This window comes from Eucalyptus grandis, chromosome 6 (genome assembly GCF_016545825.1).
Source record: "Eucalyptus grandis isolate ANBG69807.140 chromosome 6, ASM1654582v1, whole genome shotgun sequence".
Taxonomy (NCBI): Eukaryota; Viridiplantae; Streptophyta; class Magnoliopsida; order Myrtales; family Myrtaceae; genus Eucalyptus; species Eucalyptus grandis.
The window spans coordinates 53,212,094-53,237,443 of NC_052617.1; the positions used below are offsets into that span (position 1 = coordinate 53,212,094).

Sequence of the window (25,350 nt, forward strand, 5' to 3'; positions counted from 1 at the left end):
GGAAATCGGAGGACAATCTTTATGGAACTACCAAGGAGAAATACACTGCTTGAGCAAGAACACGGCCAGAATTTTCCACCAGTTAAAACCCCCTTTAATTGCAATAAAAGTTTTATACAAGGAGCGGCTCAATTAACAACGCTCAATGATTTGCTTATCTTCACTAAATTCCTATTTCCTATTGAAATTGAACTGAGCTATTTGTTGTCTACAGTGGTATAAATACACCCAATTATGAATTCCCGAAACGGCAATGGGTTTTATAGCCACATTATCTATTTGCGGTAATAACCTCACAAGCTCACGGCCCTCGATGATACATCCGATTCGCCATCCTGCATCTCACCTTCGGGTGCATCCACATTTGCCTGCAACAAGCATACAGGAATGAGAAACGATTTGGCCACATCATAAACGCCATATCCGAGAAACAAATCCAGCAAAAAGCAGACTGGACAAAAAGAAAAAAAAATCAAATCAATTGTTGAAGGTCAATAAGGGCACGTTTGGTAGCTCCTGAAAACAGTTTTTAATCAAAAATGATTTTTTCTGATTCTGCTCCCGAGAACACTTTTTGAGCAAAAGAACCCGCTTTAACTGTCCAAAATTTTTATTCCCGGAATAAAAATCGTTCGGTAAAATTCTTAAATTTTTTTAAATACTTTTATTATATTTTTTTTTTCTTTCTTTTTCTTTTTTTCTTTTTCTTTTTCTCTTCTTCCTCCTCCTTTGTAGCTAGTCGCCGGCCAAACGGAAGAAGAAAGGGAAAGAGAAGAAGAGAAAAAAAAAAAATAATAATAGAAACTGATTCTAGGAATTGTTTCCGGGAACAAGAAGCTATTTTTTTCTATTTCTTAATTCTACTCAAAATCTATTTCTTTGTTCCTGGGACAAAAATTTTACCAAATGAATTTCAGATACTATTTGGAGTAAAAACAAACAGGTCCTAACAGGCCCAGACCACATAAATCTGTAGAATCATACCGCTGAGTTTTGAAATTTTGTTTCAGCAAGGTAACGCTCCAGTGCATTGTCTCCCCGAAGAATCTTTCCTCCAAATCCCAGGGCTTCAATTGAACCTACAGATTCCTCGTCTACGACAACAGCATCCACTCTCTCATTTCCCGTCTTAATGTCAGGGATCTGCAACGTGTGAAAGGCCAATAGCTAAGAAACGGCATAACTAGAACAGGTGCCTGTGATTGCCATGATAACTCTTCGTTATACCTCATACATTGCTTCTGTCAAAATGCTTTCAAGGATGGCCCTTAGACCTCTGGCACCAGTATTTTTTACCATTGCTTTCTTAGCAATCAATCTCAGCGCCTTTTCTGTAAAATGTAGCCTGACCTGAAAGGGTAAGAATATAAGAGGACAAATGATATTGAAATTACTCATATCGCTATATCTACTAGATTAATCTCCTAGTTTTCTTTTCTTGCTTTGCAAGAAAGTGGATTGTGTGCGCACATGCTGGTATGCTTGGCTGAGGGGGAAGGGGTTCAAATAAAGATAAATGAGAGGAAGACTCACATTATTCATGCTGAACAATTTCTTGTACTGCTTGCCAAGAGCATTTCTTGGTTCTGTGAGCACCTGTAAACAAAACCATTTTTAAAATGAAGCAAATGACCAGTAATTTATGTTGTTACATTTCTAAAGCTGAACTAGATCATTGAAGTACTTCATGTAAAGAGCAGACTCCAACTAGGATGCAAATATCATGGTCAATAAAAATACTCAAATCTGCAGAAAGTGCCATAATCTTTCAGCTCAAGTGGTTCTCTAAAGTCGATCAAAATAAAAATAAAAAGTGGTTACTCCAGATGGGATCCATCAAAAAGTAGTCCTGTGAATGGTTTTGCTGAGAGAGGCCAGTTCAATCTCCCAACATCAGTACACTTTGAAATGAAACAAGTAATTGAGAAAATAAAATATGAAGTCTGTATATAAATTTCTTCAATTTAATCATGGACTATTGAAAAGTATAAAATTACTTAATTTGTAATCACATAATTTTCTGAACTTGTTTGAAGTCACGAATCATTTAGATGTTACTATGGTTAAATACAATCATTAGCACGCAACTTTATTTCTTTGACAATACTATTTTTTTTTTCCCACTTTCCATCTTATTTGGCAGTTGTTATTTTACTTTTCCTGTTCAAATATATTATAAGGAAGTTGACAAGCTGATTTAACCTGATGCAACCCATTGATCAAATGGGATGGCTTTGACCAATTTTCTACAAGCCAATTTTCCCATCTGCATGCACCATTCAGACAGTGTCTTTCCAGCCAAAGATGCTCTAGTTACACAAAACTATGGAAACAAACACCACGATTCATTCACAGATATCTATCATATTAATGGGGTAACGCCATTTAAAACTAAGGTATGGCAAGGTTTTCATCACATTATACAGATTCTACTGAATCATAGTTCAATATAGCTTGACCAGGCAGATTTTACTCTATTACATGTCTGCACTAAAATGTACAGACAGAATTAACATTCAAATTACTCAAGCTTGTTGTGAAGTATTGTCGATGAGGGCTATCGTTTACTTTGAAATCAGCGAACAGGTTAGCACAAAGGACTTTGAAATAGTAATAATCAAAAGAAGACATCAAATCAAACCCACAGGCTAATAAAATGGTATTATGATCCAGATTATGAAAGTTGAAAATGGTTGAACACATTTCGCAAGTATCAAAAAGATTACCTGAACGAGTTGGTCTTCTGTCAGAGCTGACAAACTGACTAAGATTGGAAAGCGTCCAATAAACTCTGGGATGAGACCATATGCAATAAGGTCAGCACTTTCCACCTGAAAACAAAACAGAAAATTTTCAAGAGAATATTATGATTGGGGGAATTAGGAGGATCATGAAAATTAATACAAGAGAGACAGTGGAGAGCAGCAATTTATTTTCTGCAAAAAAGAAAATGAAACAGTGCTTTGCCATACTGATTCAAGTAAAGATGAAGTCACTGCAGCATTTGTTACTCCACCAGCTCTCATGTTAGCACGAACAGGTGCTCCAAAACCGATGGAAGAATCTTGCCGCCTGGTAAAGCATTAAGTAATTAAATACTGCAATCAACAACATGGACAGAAAAATTCAATTCACCAAAGGAATGATGTCAAAAGTTATTACCTTTCTGAAATGGTTTTTTCTAAATCGACAAATGCACCACCACAGACGAAAAGAATATCTTTTGTGTCCATCTGAACATAATTTTTCATAACAATTAGAGGAAACACTAAAAACTTAATATAAACATGGAACCACTCAAATCCTAGAGTTCTCTGATGCAGAGTAAGATTGATAGAGGACCAAAGCAGGTAAAGGGACTGCATTTGAGTTACTCTTTATAGAAACTGTGAGATTTGGCAAAATGAAACAAGCATAAAGAAAATACTAGAGGTGAGTGATAGAGCATGCAACCACTCAAATCCCAAAGTCTCTGATGCACAACAAGATGAAGAGAAGACCAAAGCAGGTAAAATGACTGATAAAATAGATAAGCCTACAAAAATAGAGGTAAAGAGACAATATTCTATTGAAACCACACTAAGAAAATTAGCAAGTTTTCAGCTAATTTGCAAATGAGTTGGCTCTCACATGATGCCTACTTTTGAAATCTGTAGTCTGAGTGAAATAATATTGTGTTCATTCTGCAAAAGAAAACTTGATATGAAGACATTTCTGAAGAAGTTCAATTCCACCACAGAAAAAACAGCCACCTTTACAAATAGTGAACCTTATCAAGGGTCACAAAAGTAGCCATACACAGCTGTCCTATATAATATATATGGTGACTACAAGACATGAAAAGCCTGAAAGCGCAACCAGGAGATGAAGCAAAAATAGATCACAACAGAAGGGCATATTCACAGCAGAATACCTGTATGTTATCACCTCGGGGATGCTTCCTCGCACCCTTCTCAGGAACATTTACTATCTGGAGAAAAAAAACAGTTGTTAAAAACAGGAAGAGGTGGAAAAGCTCCCTTTTGCCTCTGAAGCAACACGAACAGCTTGGGCATACAAAAATCGCATTCTGTATCTTGAACACGTGTCTAATACAATGAAATCTAAATATCAGGCTATGATGGGTAGGACAATTCCATTTTTGAGGTATGCAGTTCTTCGACAGTTCAAAGATGCTTTTGTAACATTTTATCAAGTAGAGTAGGAGTGTCATAGCTTCTATAAAGATGCTAACAGTTAAGAACTCACATACAACCACTGAGACAATTAAGAGGTACTCAGAGTTCTTATTGGTGTTCCTAAAATGCCAATAGGATGTTCTGGCAGTGACAGTTCTCCTCTCTATATGCAAGCTTGACCACAGAAAAGAATGACAAGAAAGGTGAATTATTTTGCAAACAATTATGCATATTAGCCCTTATCATCGGCAACAACAGCACATCTTGGTGCTTGATATTTTTAGCGCATTCACATACTTAACAGGGCCTCTTTGGGATGGTTGTATGTAGCTTTTGCCTGATATATTTCAATTTAACCATGGCTTTTCACTTTAATTTCAACTACTACTATATTTTGGGGGGTTATGATCATAGATATTCTTTAAATTTTTGGCTTTTGTTCCAAAATAATGCGAATGTAAACCAAAGTATGCTTCAATAAATCAAAAGCACCAGCCAGAAGATAAGAACTTTTGCATCCAGCTTTAACAAAGTTTTTTATGGCAATCAACAAGAAGGATTTATACCCAAAAGCCCAAAGGATTTTTCAGGAATCGACAATTACAGCAATCTTTATTGAGATTACTTTCACCACATATCCACTCATACAGATAATGTGCATTTATTTCAAAAAGGGCGTGCAATTTGCAGACCTCGTTTAATGGGATTCAAGAAAGCATGAACGGGAAGAGAATGTTCCTTGGCAAATGTACTACAGGATACAAGGTACTACTATTCTACAAGAAAGCATCATGTGACTTACTGTTCCTTCCAGCATCTTAAGCAAAGCCTGTTGAACCCCTTCACCAGAAACATCTCTGCTGATATTTAAACTTTCAGCCTGCAATCAAATTTCACAGTAAAGACAGATGGCTTGCAAAGTAGAACTAAACGGAATAGTCATGAAATAACCCAGAAACCTTCTTAGTTATCTTGTCAACTTCATCAATGTACACCATTCCTTGCTGAGCTGCTTGTACATTGAACTCTGCTACCTAGAGGAAAATTCAAAAACATCATAATTGACAACTTCTTTCATAATTTTACTAAAGGAAACTGACAGATGCAAGACCATTATAAGTACAGATTTAACAGGAAAAACTACATATTATGGAAGCTCCGACACAACTTATAGAAAAATGACAACTCCATCTACCAATTATGCAAACAAATATAGAACGAAACTCACTGTTGCAAATATCCACTACTAAATAACACAAATCCCTTCACCAGAATTACCATCAGCACATTCATTAGATCCTTTTAAGCATTTCAAACTATTATATTGGAGCTAGTCATATCCAAATTCGTTACTTGTATCAGACAGAAGAAAACGTGACATAAGCTGATATCACATGAAGTAAGCAGCTATGCCTACACTGAGACAGGGACCAATGATGCCACCAGATTGATAGAACTGAAGAAGGAATCGAAAGAAATCAAGTGCAAAAAGCAACAGCAACTTAACTACAAATCTTGAAGGGATAGAGACATGAACTCACCATGAGCAGCTTATACAGTATTGACTCCACATCTTCTCCAACATAACCGGCCTGCAAAAGTAATCCCATTTTGTGTCTGAGTAAAAGATGTCAAGCCTAGACCGAGAGCAGCACAGAAAAGCTAAACCAATCTCGATTTCAGTACTTAATATTATTACAAGAAGAATGTCTCGACTTTACCTGTGTGAGAGTCGTTGCATCAGCAATGACAAAAGGCACGTTCACAAAACGAGCAAGTGTTTTTGCCAATAATGTCTTCCCTATTCAGGAGTACGCAAGTCAGAGGCGCATGGTGAGAGAGGTAATGTAAACAACATAAAACGGCACTTAGCAAGCATTCATCACATGCCCAGACCACAAGCGCATTATTTGACAGAAGCTATCATACCCGAGCCTGTAGGGCCCATCAAAAGGACATTGCTTTTCTCTAGCTCCACGTTATCATCATCATCTAATGTTTCTGAGACTCCTGACTCTGCTCCTGACCTAGTAATAAAAACACTAGATCAATTTCAAATCATTATAACAAAGGTAGTATGACAGAAACTGTAGACAAAATGCACATCTCAACAGTTTATACATGCAATATTCACAATGCGTATTGTCTGTAGATTTGGTTGAGCCAGTATCAACAAACATTCGCCCAACAAACTGACTAGTAGATGGCATACATGGCAATGTCACAGCAATCAAATGTTATATATTGCAGGACCACCATTTCTTAAAAAGCTATTGATGTGCCAACCCATAAATCCAGCCTAACAGAAGTAATTGAGATTCAAATTTTGCTATGAAATTGCTCGAAGGAAAAGAGAGGCCAAGAATAGCTAACCCTTTCTGGGAGGCAAGGTATATTCTTTTGTAGTGGTTATAAACAGCCACAGAGAGTACCTGCGGCATAGGCACATACCATCTGCATTAGCTTCTAATAGAATACAAAGTTCACAATACAAGTCCAAAGAGTCTTATCAGTGAGAAGACCTTAAACCATATCTTCTACCTGCGAACTGAACTTCATATCAAAGAAAAAACATTCAAAAACATGCATGTAAACTGAATTACTCTTTTCCTTGCTCCAGTTGAAGATTTGCTTATTGAATAACTAACAGAGGAAAATCATTTTGAATCCATCCATGCAGAAACCTCAAGGGGAAATTAGTTCTAAAAGAGATCCTATTAGTACAGACTGAAACCAGCTACTTGGTTTGCTCGATGACTAATTTTGATTAGCTTAACCAATACAATCATGACCATAATAATGTCATCAGTGATGATTACTAACTCACATCAAGATGCCAAGTAACAGCCGCTAATCTTTTAGGACTAGGAGCAAATGACATATACCGTATCAGTAATCCACATGAAGAAACCATCTGAGGAGTTCAATTAAACAACCATTTAGCATTGGTGAGAGGGAGGGAGAGTCATCAAGATTCCTAGTCCTATTTGCAATTTGAAGAACTATCCCTACAGTGGCTAGGATATGCAGCAAATCAAAACAGATGGAAGATAATTAAATAAGAGAACCAGAATATGATGTCCCACTGTATCAAAGATGTCAGATATATGCCTGAAACTAAAATGTCGTCCAAATGCGTATCATGGAGAGCTAATCAAGCAAGATCTAATGCAGTGTTGCATACTTTGCCAAAGGTCTCTAAACTCTAAAGTAAATCAACCGGCAACTCATGAATGGCATTAAGAAGATACTGAGATAATGATAACACGTAAGAATAATAAGACATAACATTATAATGCTGGACCTTCGGCATCAACAAAACATTTCCCACCTTTTTGGCTCTTTCTTGGCCAATGACAAACTTGTCAAGACCCTTGCAAATCTCTTTTGGCGTGGGCAAATCCTTGCCCAAATTTGCCCCGCCCCATCCGTTCTTCTCCCCGCCATTTCCACCAGCAGCACCTCCACTGCTGCCACCAGAGCCACCTCCACCAGGGCCAGCAGCACGGATCACATTGACCCCAGGCGCAAACGGTGGCCCTGGCGGAGAATGCACAGCCAACCCGTTCCCGGCAGGTGGGCCCGGAGGGGGCGGCCAATTCTCCGGCGGGTCCCCACTGTAGGACCTGAGAGTCTCCCAGAAGGAGAACCGCAGCTTATTATTCACAAAATCATTGTACCCACCACCACCCCTATTGTCCTCATCGGAATTAGCACCAGCACTATTACTAGAATTCCGAGGACCGCCGTTCTTGTTCCTCTTCTCGACGCCGTTATTGTTCTTGTTCGTGCTCGCCACCCTCCCAATCTCGACAAAGCTGCCCTGAAGAGGGGCAATCCGGTACGGATGGAAGTAGTAAGCAGACTTACAATTGGGGCACAAATTGACGGCCTGGTAACCACCCGACGCGGCCTTGCCGCCGTCGCCGCCGCCGCTATTGTGCTGGGCGAAATTCTGATCGAGATTAGGCGAGAAGTGACGATTGGAGAAGAGGAGATCCATACTCTTGGAGCACCGGGGGCAATTGGCCTCGGCCCGGATCTTGCGGTGGCGGAGGTCGTCGGAGCCGCCGTGGTCCCACTTGTAGCGCTCCTGGACGCCGATGAGGGATTCCCGGCGGCGGTGGGAGGCGAGGTTGAGGTAATTCAGGTGGGTGGAGATGGCGGAGACCTGCATGTAACGGTGGTGCTGCGGCGAGGAGGTGGAAGAGGAAGAAGACGACGACGACGACGAAGACGAGGTGGGACGGCTCAGGCACTTGGAACCCACCAACCCTTTGAGCTTCCTCCATCTCCATATCGTCGGAGACATAGTAAGATTGCAGATAGCTTTTCTGGGTCGCTGTCACCGAGAGAGATGGAGGGGAAGATAGAGAGAGAAAGAGGGAGGGAGGGATTGGGATCTGGAGAAAGCTTAATGGGTAATTTATAAAATGAGCAGCAGTTGCAGGGGATTAGATAAAGTAATCTAATTTATATGGAGTCCCATGATGGACTGCGGACGAAGCAAAGCGACGGAGGAAGCGTAGCGTAGGCACCGAATTGCATGAACAAATAGAATTGTTTTTTAAGAAAGAGAGTGAAGGTAGAAGAAGCGAAACCGCGCTGTCTCAGTTTGTTTGAAGCTTATGGTTTCGGAGGAAGAGAGAGAACGCATGACACACACGTCTCTCGATGCATCGCCATTTCCTCTCTCTCTCTCTCTCTCTCTTCTTCTCACCCAATCCACAACTTGTCCTAGAAACAATGGTGTCCTCAACGCTTGTTGTCGCCGGCGTGGTTCGTGTTTTCGCTGTTTCCTCGGCTTTGACCGCATCGCTCGCCCGTGTGTTTATCCGCTCGGCCTTTCACCGCTCTCGTTTCGCCTGCTTTATCGGGCCGAACCGGTCGGCTCTTACCTTGGACTTCAAGCCCAAGACAAGGAAAAATTCTTGCATCCACGTGATTCATCTCGACCGCTGGATTGGGAGTTGTGAAATCTACGGAGCACACATGTTTAAAGAAGGTTTCGCCTTTGGAGGGTTGTTTCAAGAAAATCTTGTAATATAATTTTTTCTGTCTCAATCAACTCCATAAAGATTTTCCATTTTGTCTCAGTTTTTATTTATTCTAAAACGAGTTAAAGGCTCAATTTATTTCACAAAAAATAATTTTTGAAAAAACATCGTTACCATTTTCCATTATTTGAATCGTTTAGAAAAATAAGTCAACAGAAAAATGGGCACAAAAATCTCAATGCTCATTCCTAGGCCTAAGGCAACGGGGCAAAAGTGGAGGTTAAGGCCAAGATCTCAATGCTTGAGCCTAGGTCTATTGAGGCCATACTCAAGACCCCAATTGTCGCGCCCGATCTATCGAGGTCAAGCTCGAGTTCATTGAAGTTGTGCCCCAGACCAATGGCTAGGAACTCAACTATAATTACCCGGTCCAATGAGGGCGATGAGTGATCACAAAGACCATAGGGCTTGGATAAAAAGCAACTCATGAGAAGCTTTTAGAATTGATAAACCGAATTACACACCAAACAATGAGAGGGTGCATCTAGGATATATATATTGGAATTAATTCAAAGGATGCACCTTTAGCTTTGTTTTAGAACCCTAAGGTTCAATATTCTCAAGCTAGAGTACTATGAGGATGAGTGACATCTTGGAAAAGTGCTTGCCTGTATACTAAAATATAAAATCGTAAGAGCTCGTATGATGCAGACCAAAGTGAATAATAGCTCGAGTGGGTTAATCTAGAGTTTCATATTGATGCCTTTGTCAATTAAGGCTAGGCCTGTACTCGGGACCCCAATTGCCCACACCAATATTAGAGTTTCAAGCCTGACCTCAATTGACTCAGGCCAAAGCATTGGGGTCTCGATCTCGTGCGTTGAGGTTTGGGGCTTGGCCTCAATGGACTTAAGCCCGAGCGCAGGGGTACCCAAGAGGGGGTTCAAGAGGTGGGTACAAGCACCAAGTTCTCGAGTTCAATTTCGAATAACCTTGAGACCATTGTGTTCATGCCGGATTCCGTAACTACTCATGCGTAAGACACTAGCGCCTAAATAGTGCATGCTTATTTAGATAAAAACACATTTAATTTTCCTTACAAAACGACAAATAAAGCTTTTTAGTTCCTTTTTAGATGTCAGTTAAATACTGAAAGATATTATTATTATTTTTTTTGAAAAAAAATTACTTTTCAAAAAACATAGAGAGCACTTCAAATTAAAATTTATTTTATTTGGTTAAAGACGACGAAGCCAGGTCTGACTCCACCTAGCGTCGTCGCCACCATTAGAGTGACTAATCAAGGGCAACAATGGCGATTGACACATGGCGGTGCCATCAGTCTACAGGCCTCGAGATTGGCCTCTCTACGGCGACTCCTGGTGGAGGATACGGCGGCAACAATGTTACAATGATGATAGCCTTCAATGACGCTCAACATTGAAGAATCGCCAGACCAGCGGTAAGACCAACGATGAATGTATAAGATGGTGATTCCACGGAAGGCTCAATATAATAGGCAACTGAATAAAAGGAGTTCCTAAACTAAATTTAGAGGAGATCCCCAATTTGACGAGATTTATTCAATAAAAATTTCTATCAATTTTACTAGTAAGTTACATTAGAAAACGCGACTAAGCACCGTTTGACAAAGAAATAGCATTATAGTTACGTTGTATAATCTAAAAAGGATTCTAAATTTCAATCTCACCTCCGATTGCTTGGTTCGGCTTAGTGATCAAATAATTGATTTGGTATAGGGATGAGGCGCATGATACATTCAATTCTCCATCCGTCATCCATCCAAGTTTCAATTCACATCTTACATAGTCCGGCGACTACAATGTTATCATGTACATTATTATAGGTATGAACTTTCATTGCAATTGGCATGACATGTCATAAAAGAGACCCTACTTAAATCTTGATCTGACTAGTCAATTAGGTTGGACCGTTAACTTGCCACCAAATTGATAGGGGCATACTATTCATGAGCTACTCAAGTTTGACTGCACGAACGCAGCTCGATCCTTTCCAACTTCTATTCGAGTTCGAATAGCTTTTTTTTCCTTTTTTTTTCTTTTTTTTTTTTCCTTGAGTTTGAATTGCTTGAGTACTTGATTAAACAAAGTTAGAAATACTTGGCTCAAGTAGCTAATGAGGGCAAGGGGATGAAACAAAGCACTCTCACTTCTTCTTTTAATTCTTTAGTTTCTGCAAATAGAAGATTTAGGGTGCGTTTGGGAAGACTTTTGGGGAAAGTCTTTAGGAAAATGCAAAGACCTTTGAGTTAAATGTGTTTTTCAAAATGCAAACTGTGTTTGGTAAATTGTAATTTAAAAGCCCTTTGTGAAGTACCTTTGAGCAAAATGGTGTTTGGAGGACAAAGGACTTTTGTGAAAAAAAAAAAAAAAAAAATTAAAAATTAAAAAATTAAAAAAATGAAAACCAAAGAAGGGTGGCGGATCCGGCGGCGGCGACCCCCGGCGACCTCCGACGACCTCGGATCCGGGCCGGCGAGGTCGCGGGCATCGCGCGACCGCCGTTGCGACCTCCGGCGACCCGGATCTGGGCCGGCGAGGTCGTGCGACGCCGTCACGACCTCCGGAACCCCCGGATCCGGGCCGGCGAGGTCGCACGCGTCGCGCGACGCCGTCGCGACCTCCGGCAACCCGGATCTGGGCCGGCGAGGTCACGCTCGTCGCCGCGCGACGCCGCCTCGACCTCCGAGAACCCCGATTGGTCAGTCGCGAGACTACGCAACCCGCGCCGAGGTCAAGGGACCTCGGTGAGGGCCGCGCCCGAGGCCGGGGACCTCGGCGGGCCGCGCCCCGAGGCCGGGGACCTCGCCGGGCCGCGCCCTGGGTTGCGCGACCTTGGCGAGGGTCGCGCGACCCGATCGGCCGTCGCCGAGGCTACGCAACCTCGCCGAGGTCACGCGACCTCTGCGAGGGTAGCGCTTGGGTCGCGCGACCTCGCCGGCGGTCGCGCGACCTGGGCAAAATGCCGCCGGGACACCTCGACGAAGAAGATGAACAGACTCCTCACAAGGGCAAAAACGGAAAAACAAAAAGTTCGTAAGGATAATTTCGGAAAAAAAATAAAATGAACAGTACCCCCAGCTTACCGAGAAAGCTGAAATGCCCATTGCCTTGGGCTTTCAGCCTTCACAAGGCTGGCCTTCTCCAAAGGGGGCTTCAAATGTTTTTGCCAAACACCCCCACTTTAGCCTAAACATCTTTAGGGGCTCAAAGGTACTTGGCAAAGTGGTTGCCAAACGGAGCCTTAATGTATATATGGAGATGTTTAAAAGTTACATTCCACTATCGAATTGTTAACTCCCTACAAACAACTTTGATGTAAAATAAAAAAAAAATAAAAAAATTGACCCTAATAAGATTGATGCCATTAACTACACATTGATTGTGTCCACCGAGTCAAGTCAATGTTGATAAGAAAGTGCTAAAACCATTGAGATAAAGAGGAATCTCTTAAGATTGGCCGTAGTAATAAAGCAAAGTTACCGAATCAAAAAAGTGAGGATCGACTGTGAGTATTGACTAAGCAATAAAGCACGTTGGTCGTCGACAAGAGAAAGAGTGAATACTATTTTGAGTAGCATGCGTGTTTTAAGATTATTATGAATACTACTAACAATCAACCACCATTGTTGACTGTGAGAAGTCATAATTGACCGTCCGAACAATTTTTTCCTATGATAGTTGAGCTGATGTTAATTAAGTTAAAATAGCATTAATTAACTTGATGGATAAAATGGAGGAAATAACTATTGCAATAAAACTCTTAAGGTCATAACAGTTAAAAGAAGGTGCCAACGGACAATTGTAGTTAAGCAATCGAGTCAATTAGTTATTATTATTGAGAATTCGTGCTCAGATTTAGAGCCCAATCAAGTTCTCATTTCTTATTGATTCGAACCACAAGAATTGTTATTTTTCATTAAGATCATCAAATAGTCGAAGCGTGATATTGCTTATTGGCGGGTGGATGATCCGAATGAAGCGATAATTGACTATATCTCCAAAACCGAGCTCAAGCACGAGTCCGAATTCCATCTAAGTTCACACACACTCAGACAAAAAAGATGATCCAATAATTGACTCGAGCCGATCCGGCTCTGAGTCGGGCATTGGCTTGGCATTAGGCTTCAACTCGACTCGATCGGACACGCACCGGTTCTTTCGGTTTGTCCGGTTCAGGGACCAAAAAAAAAAAAATAGATGGAGGGCGTGAAACTTGCTCCTCGTACGCATTTGCGAGCGCTGGTTTGCAGAGAGAGAGAGAGAGCAGCGAGCATGCTGTCTGCGACGAACCTGAACGAGCACGTCTCGGCGGTCCTCGGCCGAGGCGCCCACCTCAGCCAGCTCAAGCAGCTCCACGCCCTCATCGTCACCCTCGGCCACGCCCGCACCCAGTTCTTGGTCTTCAAGCTCGTCCGCTTCTGCGCCCTCCACCTCGCCGACCTCCGCTACGCCCGCCGCATCTTCGACCACCTCCCCTCCCCCAACATCTACCTCTGGACCGCCATGGTCACCGCGTACGCCGCCCGCCCGGACCACGCCCCGGACGCCTTCGCCCTGTACCGCGACATGGTCCGCCGCGGCCTCCCTCGGCCCAACAACTTCGTGTACCCCCACGTCCTGAAGTCGTGCCCCGAGCTCTCGGTGTCCCTGGGCACGAAGCTGGTGCATGCCCAGGTCTTGAGATCCGGGTTTGGGGGATACCCAGTTGTGCAAACGGCTCTTGTGGACGCGTACGCGAGGTCTTGTTGCGACATTGGCACTGCACGACAGGTGTTTGATGAGATGTCTGAGAAAAGCGTCGTTTCGTGGACGGCTATGATCTCTGGTTACACGAGACTTGGGCAGATTGAAAATGCCTTGTTACTATTTGATAATATGCCGGAGAGAGATGTTCCGTCTTGGAATGCTCTTATTGCGGGCTGCACGCAAAATGGTCTCTTTTCCGAGGCAATATCCATCTTAAGGAGAATGATAAACTTCTCCGTAGAGACGCGATATAAAGAGAATAGGCCTAATCATGTAACAATAGTGTGTGCACTCTCTGCATGTGGCCACACTGGCATGCTTCAACTTGGTAAGGGTATCCATGGGTATGTATATAGAATCGGCTTGGGTCCCGATTCATTTATCTCAAATTCTCTAGTGGACATGTATGGCAAATGTGGGAGCTTAAAGGAGGCCAGACGAATATTTGAAAGGACTGCTAAGAGGAGCTTGACATCATGGAATTCCATGATTAATTGTCTTGCTCTCCATGGCCAAACCGAGAGTGCAATTTGTGTCTATGAGGAGATGATGCAGTCTGGAGATGACGTCATCCCAGATGAGGTTACTTTTATTGGCTTGTTGAATGCTTGTACTCATGGAGGGTTGGTTGAAAGAGGACGTGCTTATTTCGATATGATGACCAGGAATTATGGCATTGAACCTAGGATCGAGCACTATGGATGCTTAATTGATCTCCTTGGCCGAGCTGGTAGGTTTGATGAAGCTTTACAAGTTGTCAGGGATATGAAGATGCACCCTGATGAGGTTGTGTGGGGCTCTTTGCTTAATGGATGCAAAATACATGGACGAACAGATTTGGCAGAATTCGCATTGAAAAAGCTTGTTGAATTAGAGCCAAATAATGGTGGTTATGGTGCAATGTTGGCGAATTTATATGTAGAGCTTGGGAAGTGGGATGAGGTCCGCCGGGTAAGAAAGATGCTAAAGGAGCAGGATGCATATAAGACTCCTGGTTGCAGTTGGGTTGAGGTCAATAGCCAGCTCCATCAGTTCTATTCTGTTGACTTATCACATCCACAGACGGTGGATATACACAATGTCCTGGAGAGTCTGTTTTCTGTGGGGTATGTAAGCATGAGTCCGATTCTTTTTATCTGGCAACTAGTCAATAGCAAATGTATGGTAATATTTGTTGTTAAAACTTAAAACCAGCTTCCCGTTGCATGTCCATTTGTTCGGCCTTTTGGATTCTCTAGGCAGTCGTGCCTGTATGTGTTTGCTAATTCCATTCTATTTACTGCATGTCTAACTTGATTGATTTGAATGCAGTGATGAGCCAAGATGCTAATCTCCTATATCTATTGTTTTTAACTAAAGGAGCAAGTACAAGATCCGAAGAATGGTGAAGTAGCTGTCTTGAGATTGAAGTCAGTGTCGACTGGATTGTGTTTCTGTCACTTTTAGAGTGGCACGGCTCTTGGATAAGCAGATGCACCTAGGGTTGAGAGCCTAAATAAACCTCATTCACTGATTGTTTCTGGGAGGACAGGTGTGGGGATAGCAAGCTATAATTTATTTGGATGCTCAGGTATATTCTTTCAGTTGAGATGTCACATGTGTTGCTTAAATTTGTAAGGCAAGAAATATCTATGTTAGCCAGCAGAAGAAACCATGGCATCAGTGATTGCAAAGTATTTGTTAATTTCCACCATTGTCAATTTGCAGTGGAAAATTTCAAGTCGTCGAAGGAAGACATATCATCTGACCCAGCTTCAGCCTGATAAAATTTCTTATGCTACCCTGTGAACTTGGTTGTTCAGCAACCCCCATTTCACCTGCTTAGTGGCGACATTAGAAATCTTCTTAAAAAATTTTCGATGCTGGTAAAGGTAAGCATCCATGGACATGGTTGTTTGGTGACTAATTTATGTATCCAAGTATTATTTTTCTGATCTTGACTTGGACTAGAACATTGTACTCCTTGGCTTATTTTTGTCCACTGGTTACATGTAGATTGGCGATACCTTAGGTGCTGATTTTGTTCCATAACTTGAAATGTTCTGATTTTGCCTCCTAGTTATCATCTGTTTCTGGTACCTGCAGGCAATTGTTATAGCAGGAGCTTCATAGTTTGTCAATTAGCCTCGAGGATGTTGACAAAGAGGCTTTTATGGGGGAACAAGTACCTTTGGATATCCATTTGCAAGACACTGAATAACGAAGTTTCCCATTTCCAAGAGTGGCTTGGCTGACCAACTTAAAAAGGCTCTATGTTGAAGACGGCTATGGAAATTTATGCTTGAGAAGATAGCTTCATGTAAAACGGAGAGGTTCTTTAGATGTAGAATAATTACCCCCAAGCATCAACAGGACATGGAGCATGTTTATTGTGGCACCTTTTCAGCGCAAGATGCGCAAAATTTACCCAACATTCCTTCTAGGTGCAGAAGATAAGATCATTTTCTTCCTCTACTTTAGCCTCCTGGAACCCAGGTCTAGATCGCTCTTTTACATAGCCTCAAGTAAGGAGAGCAACACTGGCTCTTTCCTTTTTCACTTGTGTGGATTGGAAAGAAGGGATGGGATTTGAATTGATGAAGAAATTTTGGTGGTGCACGAGATGCCATGGAAACGTGACGGAATCCATAGCACCATCCTCTTAATCTATTCTTCATGTAGTCTTATCGAGTGCAGACATCCGTCATGTTGATTCAAATCGATCACGTATCTTGTAAGAGTAAGTATCATTAATTAGACTCTAGAAAACATTCAGTTAAACTAAAATCAGATAATTTAGCAAGCTCCACAATTCATATGCTTAAGAAAACTTTTGATAGGGAGAAGAAAGTACAAACATAAAACTCTTTATTACTACACCATTTCCATGGCGTTCGTGTACATCATATGCACGTTCACCATTCACACGTCCCGGTTCACAACAAAAACTTGTTCATTCTCTCACAGTTCTTGCTTGGGGTCGCTCTTGATCTTCTCTGGCTCTGCTGCAGCTTCTCCTTCAATGCCGACCACCCTCGGACCCTTGATCTTCTCGGGGGCCAGCTTGGCCATCGTCACCGTCAACACGCCATCCTCGAGCTTGGCCCTCACCGAGTCCAAGTCAACGTTCTCCGGCAGCCTGAACTGCCTCCAGAACCTGCCGTACGACCTCTCCACCCGGTGCCAGTGATCGCCTTCCCTTTCTTCTTCCTCTCTCTTCCTCTCGCCGCTCACTCGGAGCACCCGGTTCTCCTCCACCTCGATCTTGATCTCCTCCCTCTTCAACCCGGGCACATCCATCCTTATAACATGCCCCTCCGGCGTCTCCTTCCAGTCCACCCTGGCTGGCGCCGGAGCCTCCGCAGCCTCCCTCAGGAGGCGGTCGGCCCCGAACGGGACCTGCTCCAGGACCCGGAACGGGTCAGTCCAGAAGGGGTCGCTTAGCAAGCTGCCTATGAGTCCTGGCCCGGTGGACGCCTCCATGAAGGGCAAGAGCGAGCCATTCGAGCTCGACACAACGGCGAAGAGCAGAGACAACACGAGAAGCAACGTGGGCGTGCGGCTTGCCATTTCTACGCTTGTGCTCAGGCTTCAGTTCAGTCGAGCGAGTGTGTGATCTCTTTCGAATGTGGCTTCAGATGAGCTTTGCTTAGCTAAGCGACCGCAGCGGGACGTGTTTATATAGATGGTGATGGCGAGATATTTGGTGGGTGGTGGGGGGTTGTTCTTGAAGGTTCACTTAGGCGCTCGATGGGTGACGAATGTTCGGGAGAGATGACGACGGGTGACAGTCAGCAAGATGGAAGAAGGATGCCTTGCTTTTCATCGAGCGTTGCATGTGAAATACCTCCTTGCAAGTCTATTGCGATCCACCGGAGTTTTCGACGAATATTTAATATTTTCAGATCAGTTTAATAAAGTAGAGCATCACTCGAACAGTCGAACTTTGAGAGGACGCAGGCGTCTTCCAGTTGCTTCCTCACCTTCCACTTTTTAGTCTCTCTCTCCAGAGTCTTCAAGAGTACGATGATAACGAGGAGACTAGTCATTATCACAACAGGAAGGGACGAGAGCGATGCGTGCACGAGTGACGCCATGTGGGCCGGGGTCATATGGGCCCAACGATTAGATTCAGTCTCCATTCCCCTCCCAAAAAACAAGGCATGGACCGGCCCATTGGGCCAGTGGGCTCGACCCGGCCCATGCCCACCGGGTCGGCGCCAGGCACGCCTCCTCGATCCAACGGGCAGTGCCGACCCCAGTCATGTTGGGTTGTGCTGTGCTTGACTTAACACAGCCCGTTGGCCGGTGCCACTACCGCATTTCCCTCGCCTCCACGGGTCGAAGACCCTCATTAGGCTCCTAACGTAGACGATCCTTCCACGTGCAGACATTAGCTGAGGGCAAGTAAACCCTTCCCAATTGTCACGGTCTGGCATTTTCCAAATTGGCGAAGGCATAGAAATGAGCTCCGACGAGGGATGTAATAGGAACGACGCAACTCGGTCCATGCGAGTGATGTCAAAGAATTTACGCTAGGAATTTCCTGATGTAAGAAATATGACGTGGAGAGCATCCCAAGGTAGGTCAGCCATTCGTTCATAAGTTGGCTGGGACATAATGCTGCTCTAGTGTCGATGGACACGACAAGTCCCTACCGATTATTTTGTTGAATTAAGACGAATAGTTGACTGAAGATATGTAACAATCCATCGCAATAAGATTATTCTACGATACAAATCCATGAACAAATTGTTAGATTGGGAGGCTGGCACGATGAACTAGCTCACGAGGCACTGCACAAACCCATTGATCGAGGGTAATCGGTCCGGACCGGGAGACCAGTGGTGGCGTGGCCACTCTTCGAGAGCAAGGGATAACCTGTACTGTTTTTCCACAAACGAGAAAAAGAATTTTGCTGTGGTAGTTAGTAAACGAGAAAAATAACGAACCAAAAAACAAAACCAACCGTTAAAAAAAAAAAACATAAACAGTTAAAAGTCCTCCGCGCCGTCCGTCCACTTATTCCTGCGAAAAAGATCTTGGGAGATTCGGCGCCACAGAAGTTGGTCTCTGTTCAGTGTGGTCATGGCAGGACGAAGAAGAACAAGAACAAGAATCCAACCTTCGCTATAATGGGCACTGCGGTGACGTCGTCTCCTCTCGGGTCGCTGGGCCGTCCGTCGCCGGCGCTCACGTTGCAGTCGCGGAAGCCGCGCGACCTCACCACCTCCTCCTCCTTCGCTCCTCGAGGCCCTGCGAGGAGGAGGAGAAGCAGCGGGAGACCAAGGCTCGTCGCCGTCCGTTGCGGCGGCGACTCCGCCACCTTAGCCCCCGCGGCCGCGAGTCCGAGCGGCGGCGGCGGCGGCGGCGGCGTGCTGGAGGCGAGCGAGATAAAGGGCAGGTGCCGAAAGTGGCAATGGCAGGGACAGTACTCCATCAACTACTTCGTCTCCGATTCGGATCCCTCGGCCTCGCCTGCCGGCTCGAAGCCTCCCCTGCTTCTCGTCCACGGCTTCGGTGCCTCCATTCCCCACTGGCGCAGGTTCTTACTACAATTCCCAATGCCGACTTTCTTTCGAAGGTTTTGATTTTATCCGCACTTTAAGATGAGGGCATTTGCAATTCGAAGTCGCGACCTGATGGGTGAGCTTGCGTGCGTTCGCGTCTGCGCAATTCCAATTCCGGGTTTTGGCGATTTCATTGTTTTTCAGTAACCATGTATTCCGGATGCTAGTCCGTTACAGGGGAAGTTTCTTAAAGTTGAGGATTGCAATTTGTATGCGTATGGGTGGGGCTTGATGGACCAGGATTGATGTTCTAAGGCATGCTCTGCGATTAGGCTCGAATCATGTTGTTGTCGACTGTCCCTTGAATTATTTTGATCACTCATTGTCGATATTTAGAAGAATTCCTCTTGTTTATAAGGCCCTTTCTTCGGATATGGGTCCTCCACTTGCTCTTTGTCACTTTGAAGCATGCACATGTGCACAATCTTAGGCGCCGAGAGTTCATTGTATGAGGAAGCAATCTGATTGCTATTTTTGATATGTTCTCCAAATTTAAGCATCTTCCAGGAATATTAGCACACTGGCCCAAAATTACACTGTCTATGCCATTGATCTTCTTGGATTTGGTGCTTCAGACAAGCCGGCCGGTTTTAGATATACAATGGAAACATGGGCTCAGGTATGAATGATGTTGTCTTGGCTTAAAATTCGGATGTGCTTCCTGTCCTTCTTGTTCAAGATCGTGGCTTGTTTCTGACAGCTGATACTGGATTTCTTGGAAGATGTCATTAAAAGGCCAACTGTTCTGGTGGGAAATTCTGTTGGAAGTCTTGCTTGTGTAATTGCTGCCTCAGGTATGATTTATTGTTTAGCAGTGTGGAATCAGCCTTCTTTCATTCAGAATCCACTGAACTTCATTAATGGGAAAGGATTATCGAAGCAGTAATCTCTTCTTGATTCTTGAAGATTACGTTGCTTGTTTTTTCTGTCAGAATCTAGAAAGAATCTGGTCCGAGGGCTTGTCCTGTTGAACTGTGCTGGTGGGATGAACAACAAGGCCATTGTAGACGATTGGAGGATAAAACTACTCTTACCACTGCTTTGGTTCATTGATTTTTTATTGAAGCAACGAGGAATTGCTTCTGCAATTTTTGAGCGCGTTAAAGAGAAGTAATGTATCTTTTTTACTGCAGAAATCTGTTTCTTCCAAGCCTTCATGTAATGCAAAAGTAATCCGTTTCATTTGGCCTATACAGGGATAACCTGAGGAATATTCTACTGTCTGTTTATGGAAATAAGGAATCTGTGGACGATGAATTGGTTCAGGTAAATGGAAGTTCCCTATTGATCAAGTCATCTTTTTAACTGCCTGGAGATATTTGTTCAAAATGCCTCTTCTCTCATTGGACTGCAGATAATTAAGGAACCAGCAGATGACGATGGGGCTCTGGATGCTTTTATCTCCACTGTGACTGGCCCTCCTGGACCAAACCCTGTGCAATTGATGCCAAGCATCTCGTTGCCTGTTCTTATTTTGTGGGGTAACCAAGACCCCTTTACTCCTATTGATGGGCCTGTTGGTAAATACTTCTCCACTTTGCCTTCTAAACTTTCTAACGTTAGCCTTGTTCTTTTAGAAGGGGTAGGACACTGTCCTCATGATGACCGACCGGATTTAGTTCACGACAAACTACTTCCGTGGTTGGATTCCCTTTCTGCCTCATGAGTGGTTGCTTCAATGGCAATCTCCCTCCACTTTGCAGCAGATGGTTACACTTTTCGCACATAATAACTTGTGTCTATTTTAGATATTTTTCTTCTATTCGGAAATTCACACAGCAATCACTTTAGCTCCTCTCTGTGTTCTCGATGTCCTGAAGGAAGGAGAATCATCATATCTCCCTGGAAAATAAATAGGTTATCACTCTGTCTTTGTAAATGTAAAACGCATTTTCTTGTATATTCTCAAGTGTACATTTTCACTATATTTTTGGCAGAATGAATGGAAAATTTTTAGCTAGTGAAGATCTTTCTCTCTGTTTCCTGATGGCAATAGTATCTGTCTTGTCTTTTTTAAGCTTTACTCTTAATCCTTAAACAGTGGTTGCTTTCTTGTTATGGATGAATGTGATAGTGATAGCATGCATCAATTTGCATTGATGTGGGATCTTGGTTTTCTTTACTCTGCGAGATAGGACACCCTAAGAATTTTGCGATGGTTCCCATGTTCTTTTCTTTTTCACATGCTATTTTGTGTTATACATGATTACTTGAAGAACAAACTCTCTCATTTTAGAGAATCTACTCTGCAATTTCTTTAGGGAAGTTGTGCTAAATGAATTGACTGGAAGGGAGGTTGCGGATTGCCTTGTGGATAGGTTAAAGGAAGTTGACTCGAATCTCGTGTGCATCAATTATTCACTCATGTGAGCTCCTACAAGAATTAAAGCCGTACTGACCTATTCATGTCACCGCTCACCACATTGGTTTTATTCCACCGCCACGCACTCCTCTCTGAACTCTCCTGAGTGACGATCCATCAACAAACATACAAACACTGTCGTAGGAATCTATATGGAGCATATCCTCCTACTAGCCTACTTAGTTATGGGTTTGAAGGCGAATTAGAAGATCGTTGGCAGGGACCAGCGATGGATTGTAGATGATCTTCTCGTCCGGGATGGCCTTCTCTATTTTGAACCTTGTCACCAGATTGTGTATGAAAACAAGTAGCTCAAGTCTTGCATATTCCTTCCCCGGGCACATGCGAGGACCTCCTCCGAAGGGAACATAAGTGAATGGCGATCGCCCATCCCCCTCAAATCTAGATGGATCGAACCTCTCCGGATTGGAAAAGTACTTGGGGTTCTTGTGTGTTGAATATACTGTCCAAAATGTCTGCACATCATGATAGTGGTAAGAAAAACATCGTTAGCGAATGGAGTGTTTGCGGATTGTCATGTTCGAAATGGACCGAGGAGATATGACTCTGTCAAAGTACACTCATCAAGCTATGAGAAAATTTAAACTCACTTTATGATAGTAGAAACCTGGTGAAGGACATTCTAATATCATTCTCATTTCGTACCCACACGAATGTATGAATTGAATTCATATGGAACTCGACGTTGATTAAGTTATATAAGGAAAAAAAAAAACAGAGATTTTGGAAATTTCGAGTTCCTCGCTTCACTTCTCTCATTTGGTTTTCCTTTCAGGATCTTATGCAGCTGAGATTATCACATATGATTCAGTGTTTAGATTAGGAGAACATACTGAAGGCTCTGGAAATGGACAGTCGGTAAACTGTTTCTAAGAACTACATTTTTTAAAGCATTTAGATGAAGATGGTAATGACCTTCCAACCCTTTGGAATTGTGTAGCCTGCAAAAGTGAAATCTGTAATGGCCTCTCTGAATGAGCCTTGAGCAGGCGGACAAAGCCTCATGGAATCGCAGGCAACATTCCATGAGTACTTCATTTTCTGGATGTCGTCCCAGTTCAATAGCTCATCCGGACCCTTGGACTTTGCTATCTCCATTTGTTCTGTTCAAAGAAGCAATTTCAAATGGCTTGTCATGTGCTAATTTCGCCTGTACATAGAACCAAAGATTTTATCCCGTAACAAGCTCAACGTTGGGATCCCTAGAGTATGCAATGAGCTGAAAAGGAAAATCAAGAATCCATTCTATACAAACAGAAGCGATGGGCAAACCTATCATATATCGGTACCGGGGTACAAGGAACGTATCCCGGAATTCTTAGAACAGCCAGAAACTTTTCTTGAACTCTAAGTTCCTAGAGTCAATGCAATTGAAGTTTCACAATTCCAACATCATTTTTGTAAAGTATAAGACCTCGTTTTTTGCACAAGTATCAAAGTATCTGATAGAGAACATTGTATAAAGGTTTAGCTTAGGTTTACTGCTTTATTTTACCAAATTTTGCATGGTTGTCATCATATTTACGGAGATTGTGGATATGTCTTTCCACTGCAGATATCTAGTTAAAAGTTTCCCAGGATAATGAGATTCAGTACTCCTCGAATGGATCAAGAAAAACAAGTGTGAGTTGATTATGCGAGAAGTTGTAGTACCTTCATATACTCGCTGGTAAACATCAGGGAATTGCGCAAGAAAGTTCACCACGACGGTGATCGAAGTAGTGGTCATGTCGTGACTCGCAAAGAGCAATCCAACAATCTTGTCTGAGACCTCCATCATAGAACACGCTCCCATCATCATCCGCTTCAAGCAGCAGCCGAGACAAGAAGTCCCTGGCTTCATCATCTTTTCCCTCTAAGAGCTCCTTATTCCGTTGCCGAATGATTGCCAAGAGCTCCTCCCTTATTTGTTTCCCTCCCCTGACTGCCTTGCTAAACGGCGTGCCAGGGAGACTAATTGGCACCGAAATGAGCCCAGGGGCAATACGAGCAAACGGTTTGGCAAATTTTGAAACGATCTGCAGATCTTTGATGTTCATGAAAAGGCGACAAGCCAGGGCGAAAGTGTAGTTCTTGGCCAAAGGAAAGACCTCAACTTCCTCTCGTGGCGCCCACTCCGTGTCCAAGTGATCCCTGGCCATCGAGTCCATGATCGGTATGTAATGTTGGAGAGCCTCCGGCTTCAGGAACTCCTGCAAGAAGCTGCGCATTTTCTTGGAGTCGTCCCTGTTGAGCTTCTCTAGGGTCTCTGGGAAGGCTAGGACTTTCTTCATGGAGCTGTGCCACCAGGTGGTGATGTAATTGTTCTGGCCCGAGAACAAGAATTTGTTCCCCGAGGCCCCGCAGAAGACCGCCAGGTTCTCGCCGAGCAACGAAGTCTGGAAGACCTCCGGTGAGTACTTGGCGGTCCTGTCCGCTATGAACTTCTTGGGGCGGCTGCCTTTCGCAGCGCCGATGTACTCCAGAGACTCACCAATGATGGGCCATCTCTTTTGCCCGGTGGGAGATTGAGGGAAAAAGTACAAAAAGTCTTAAACATATTGTATTTGTATCAATTAATTCTAAACTTTTCAATTTGACCAATTCAATCTTAAACCTTTTAATATTAGTACTAATTCAACCATCCAGGCCAATTTTGGCCGGCTAGTGCTAACGTGGCAATTTTTATGATTTTTTTATTTTTTTTCGAATTTTTTTTTATTAATTTTTTACATATTTATTTATTTTTTTTTTTTTTTTTCTTTTTCCTTTTATTTTCCGCCTTCTTCTCGGCGGGGCCGGCGAGCCACCGGTGAGGCTCGTCGGCCACCGGGCAAGGGCCACGAAGCCCTCGCCCGCCCGCCAGTGAGGATCACAGCCCTCACTCGCCTCTCCTAGGCCGCCGGCGAGGCGGCTTTGCCCACAGATGGCGAGGCCATGGCGGCCATCACCGGGTGGAGGCAAGGGCCGCGAAGCCCTCGGTTGTTGGGGCGGCGAGCTAGGGTTTCGAGGCAAAGATCGGGCGAAGGAGCGACGGCGTGAGGCGCGAGAGGTGGGGGACCAAGGCCTCGAATTGGGATTTCATGGAGGTGAGGGCGGCGGTGATGAGGTCGAGAAGCTCCGGGTCGACAGTGAAGGAGGTGTCGGGACTCGGCGGCAAGGCCGGGCGAGGCTAGCTCGCCTATTTGGGCTAAGCCACCTCACCTGCGCCTTGGCGAGGCCGAGCGAGGGTTGCAACCCGCCGACGGCTAGCAAGGGCTTCGCGGCCCTCACCTCCGCCCGGCGATGGCCGCAATGGCCTTGCCCGAAATCGGGCGAGGCCGGCCTAGCCCAAATCCGGGCGAAGCCGCCTCGCCGACAACCCTAGGAGAGGCCGGGCGAGGGCCCTCGCCTCGCCCAATGGCCGGCAAGCCTCACCGGTGGCTCGCCAACCACCGCCAAGAAGAAGGCGGAAAATAAAAGGAAAAAGAAAAA

General features: G+C 43.8%; 4 protein-coding genes and 1 pseudogene across 5 annotated transcripts; 2 read left to right on the plus strand and 3 right to left on the minus strand.

Moving 5' to 3' along the window:
* Nucleotides 1-71: 71 nt before the first annotated feature.
* Nucleotides 72-8,954, minus strand: LOC104450756 (CLP protease regulatory subunit CLPX3, mitochondrial). The gene is made up of 15 exons (XM_010065443.3): nucleotides 7,510-8,954; nucleotides 6,552-6,610; nucleotides 6,108-6,205; nucleotides 5,900-5,979; nucleotides 5,720-5,770; nucleotides 5,138-5,212; nucleotides 4,981-5,058; nucleotides 3,914-3,970; nucleotides 3,163-3,233; nucleotides 2,973-3,072; nucleotides 2,727-2,831; nucleotides 1,534-1,596; nucleotides 1,228-1,350; nucleotides 985-1,143; nucleotides 72-368 (listed from the first exon to the last, which is right to left on the minus strand). Exons 1-15 carry the CDS (start codon nucleotides 8,488-8,490, stop codon nucleotides 294-296), a joined length of 2,175 nt encoding a protein of 724 aa, XP_010063745.2. The 5' UTR covers nucleotides 8,491-8,954; the 3' UTR covers nucleotides 72-293.
* Nucleotides 8,955-13,261: 4,307 nt separating this feature from the next.
* LOC104450759 (pentatricopeptide repeat-containing protein At1g33350) lies at nucleotides 13,262-16,593 on the plus strand. Of its 2 annotated transcripts, none has more exons than XM_018876668.2 (4): nucleotides 13,262-15,071; nucleotides 15,325-15,535; nucleotides 15,673-15,836; nucleotides 16,051-16,593. In XM_018876668.2, the coding sequence occupies exons 1-2, from the start codon at nucleotides 13,417-13,419 to the stop codon at nucleotides 15,356-15,358; spliced, it is 1,689 nt and encodes a 562-aa protein (XP_018732213.2). In that variant the 5' UTR covers nucleotides 13,262-13,416; the 3' UTR covers nucleotides 15,359-15,535; nucleotides 15,673-15,836; nucleotides 16,051-16,593. The 2 variants fall into 2 exon arrangements, with proteins under 2 accessions (XP_018732213.2, XP_018732214.2); XM_018876669.2 differs by having other exon boundaries at nucleotides 13,264-15,071; nucleotides 15,277-15,535.
* A 113-nt stretch (nucleotides 16,594-16,706) lies between these two features.
* Nucleotides 16,707-17,771, minus strand: LOC104450758 (22.0 kDa class IV heat shock protein). The gene has a single exon (XM_010065444.3). It carries the CDS (start codon nucleotides 17,512-17,514, stop codon nucleotides 16,906-16,908), a length of 609 nt encoding a protein of 202 aa, XP_010063746.2. The 5' UTR covers nucleotides 17,515-17,771; the 3' UTR covers nucleotides 16,707-16,905.
* Nucleotides 17,772-18,979: 1,208 nt separating this feature from the next.
* On the plus strand, nucleotides 18,980-21,479 carry LOC104450760 (pheophytinase, chloroplastic). The gene is made up of 6 exons (XM_010065448.3): nucleotides 18,980-19,489; nucleotides 20,022-20,133; nucleotides 20,215-20,308; nucleotides 20,447-20,624; nucleotides 20,711-20,780; nucleotides 20,869-21,479. Exons 1-6 carry the CDS (start codon nucleotides 19,080-19,082, stop codon nucleotides 21,178-21,180), a joined length of 1,176 nt encoding a protein of 391 aa, XP_010063750.2. The 5' UTR covers nucleotides 18,980-19,079; the 3' UTR covers nucleotides 21,181-21,479.
* Nucleotides 21,480-21,931: 452 nt separating this feature from the next.
* Nucleotides 21,932-24,824, minus strand: LOC104452283 (annotated as a pseudogene).
* Between the last annotated feature and the right edge of the window lie 526 nt (nucleotides 24,825-25,350).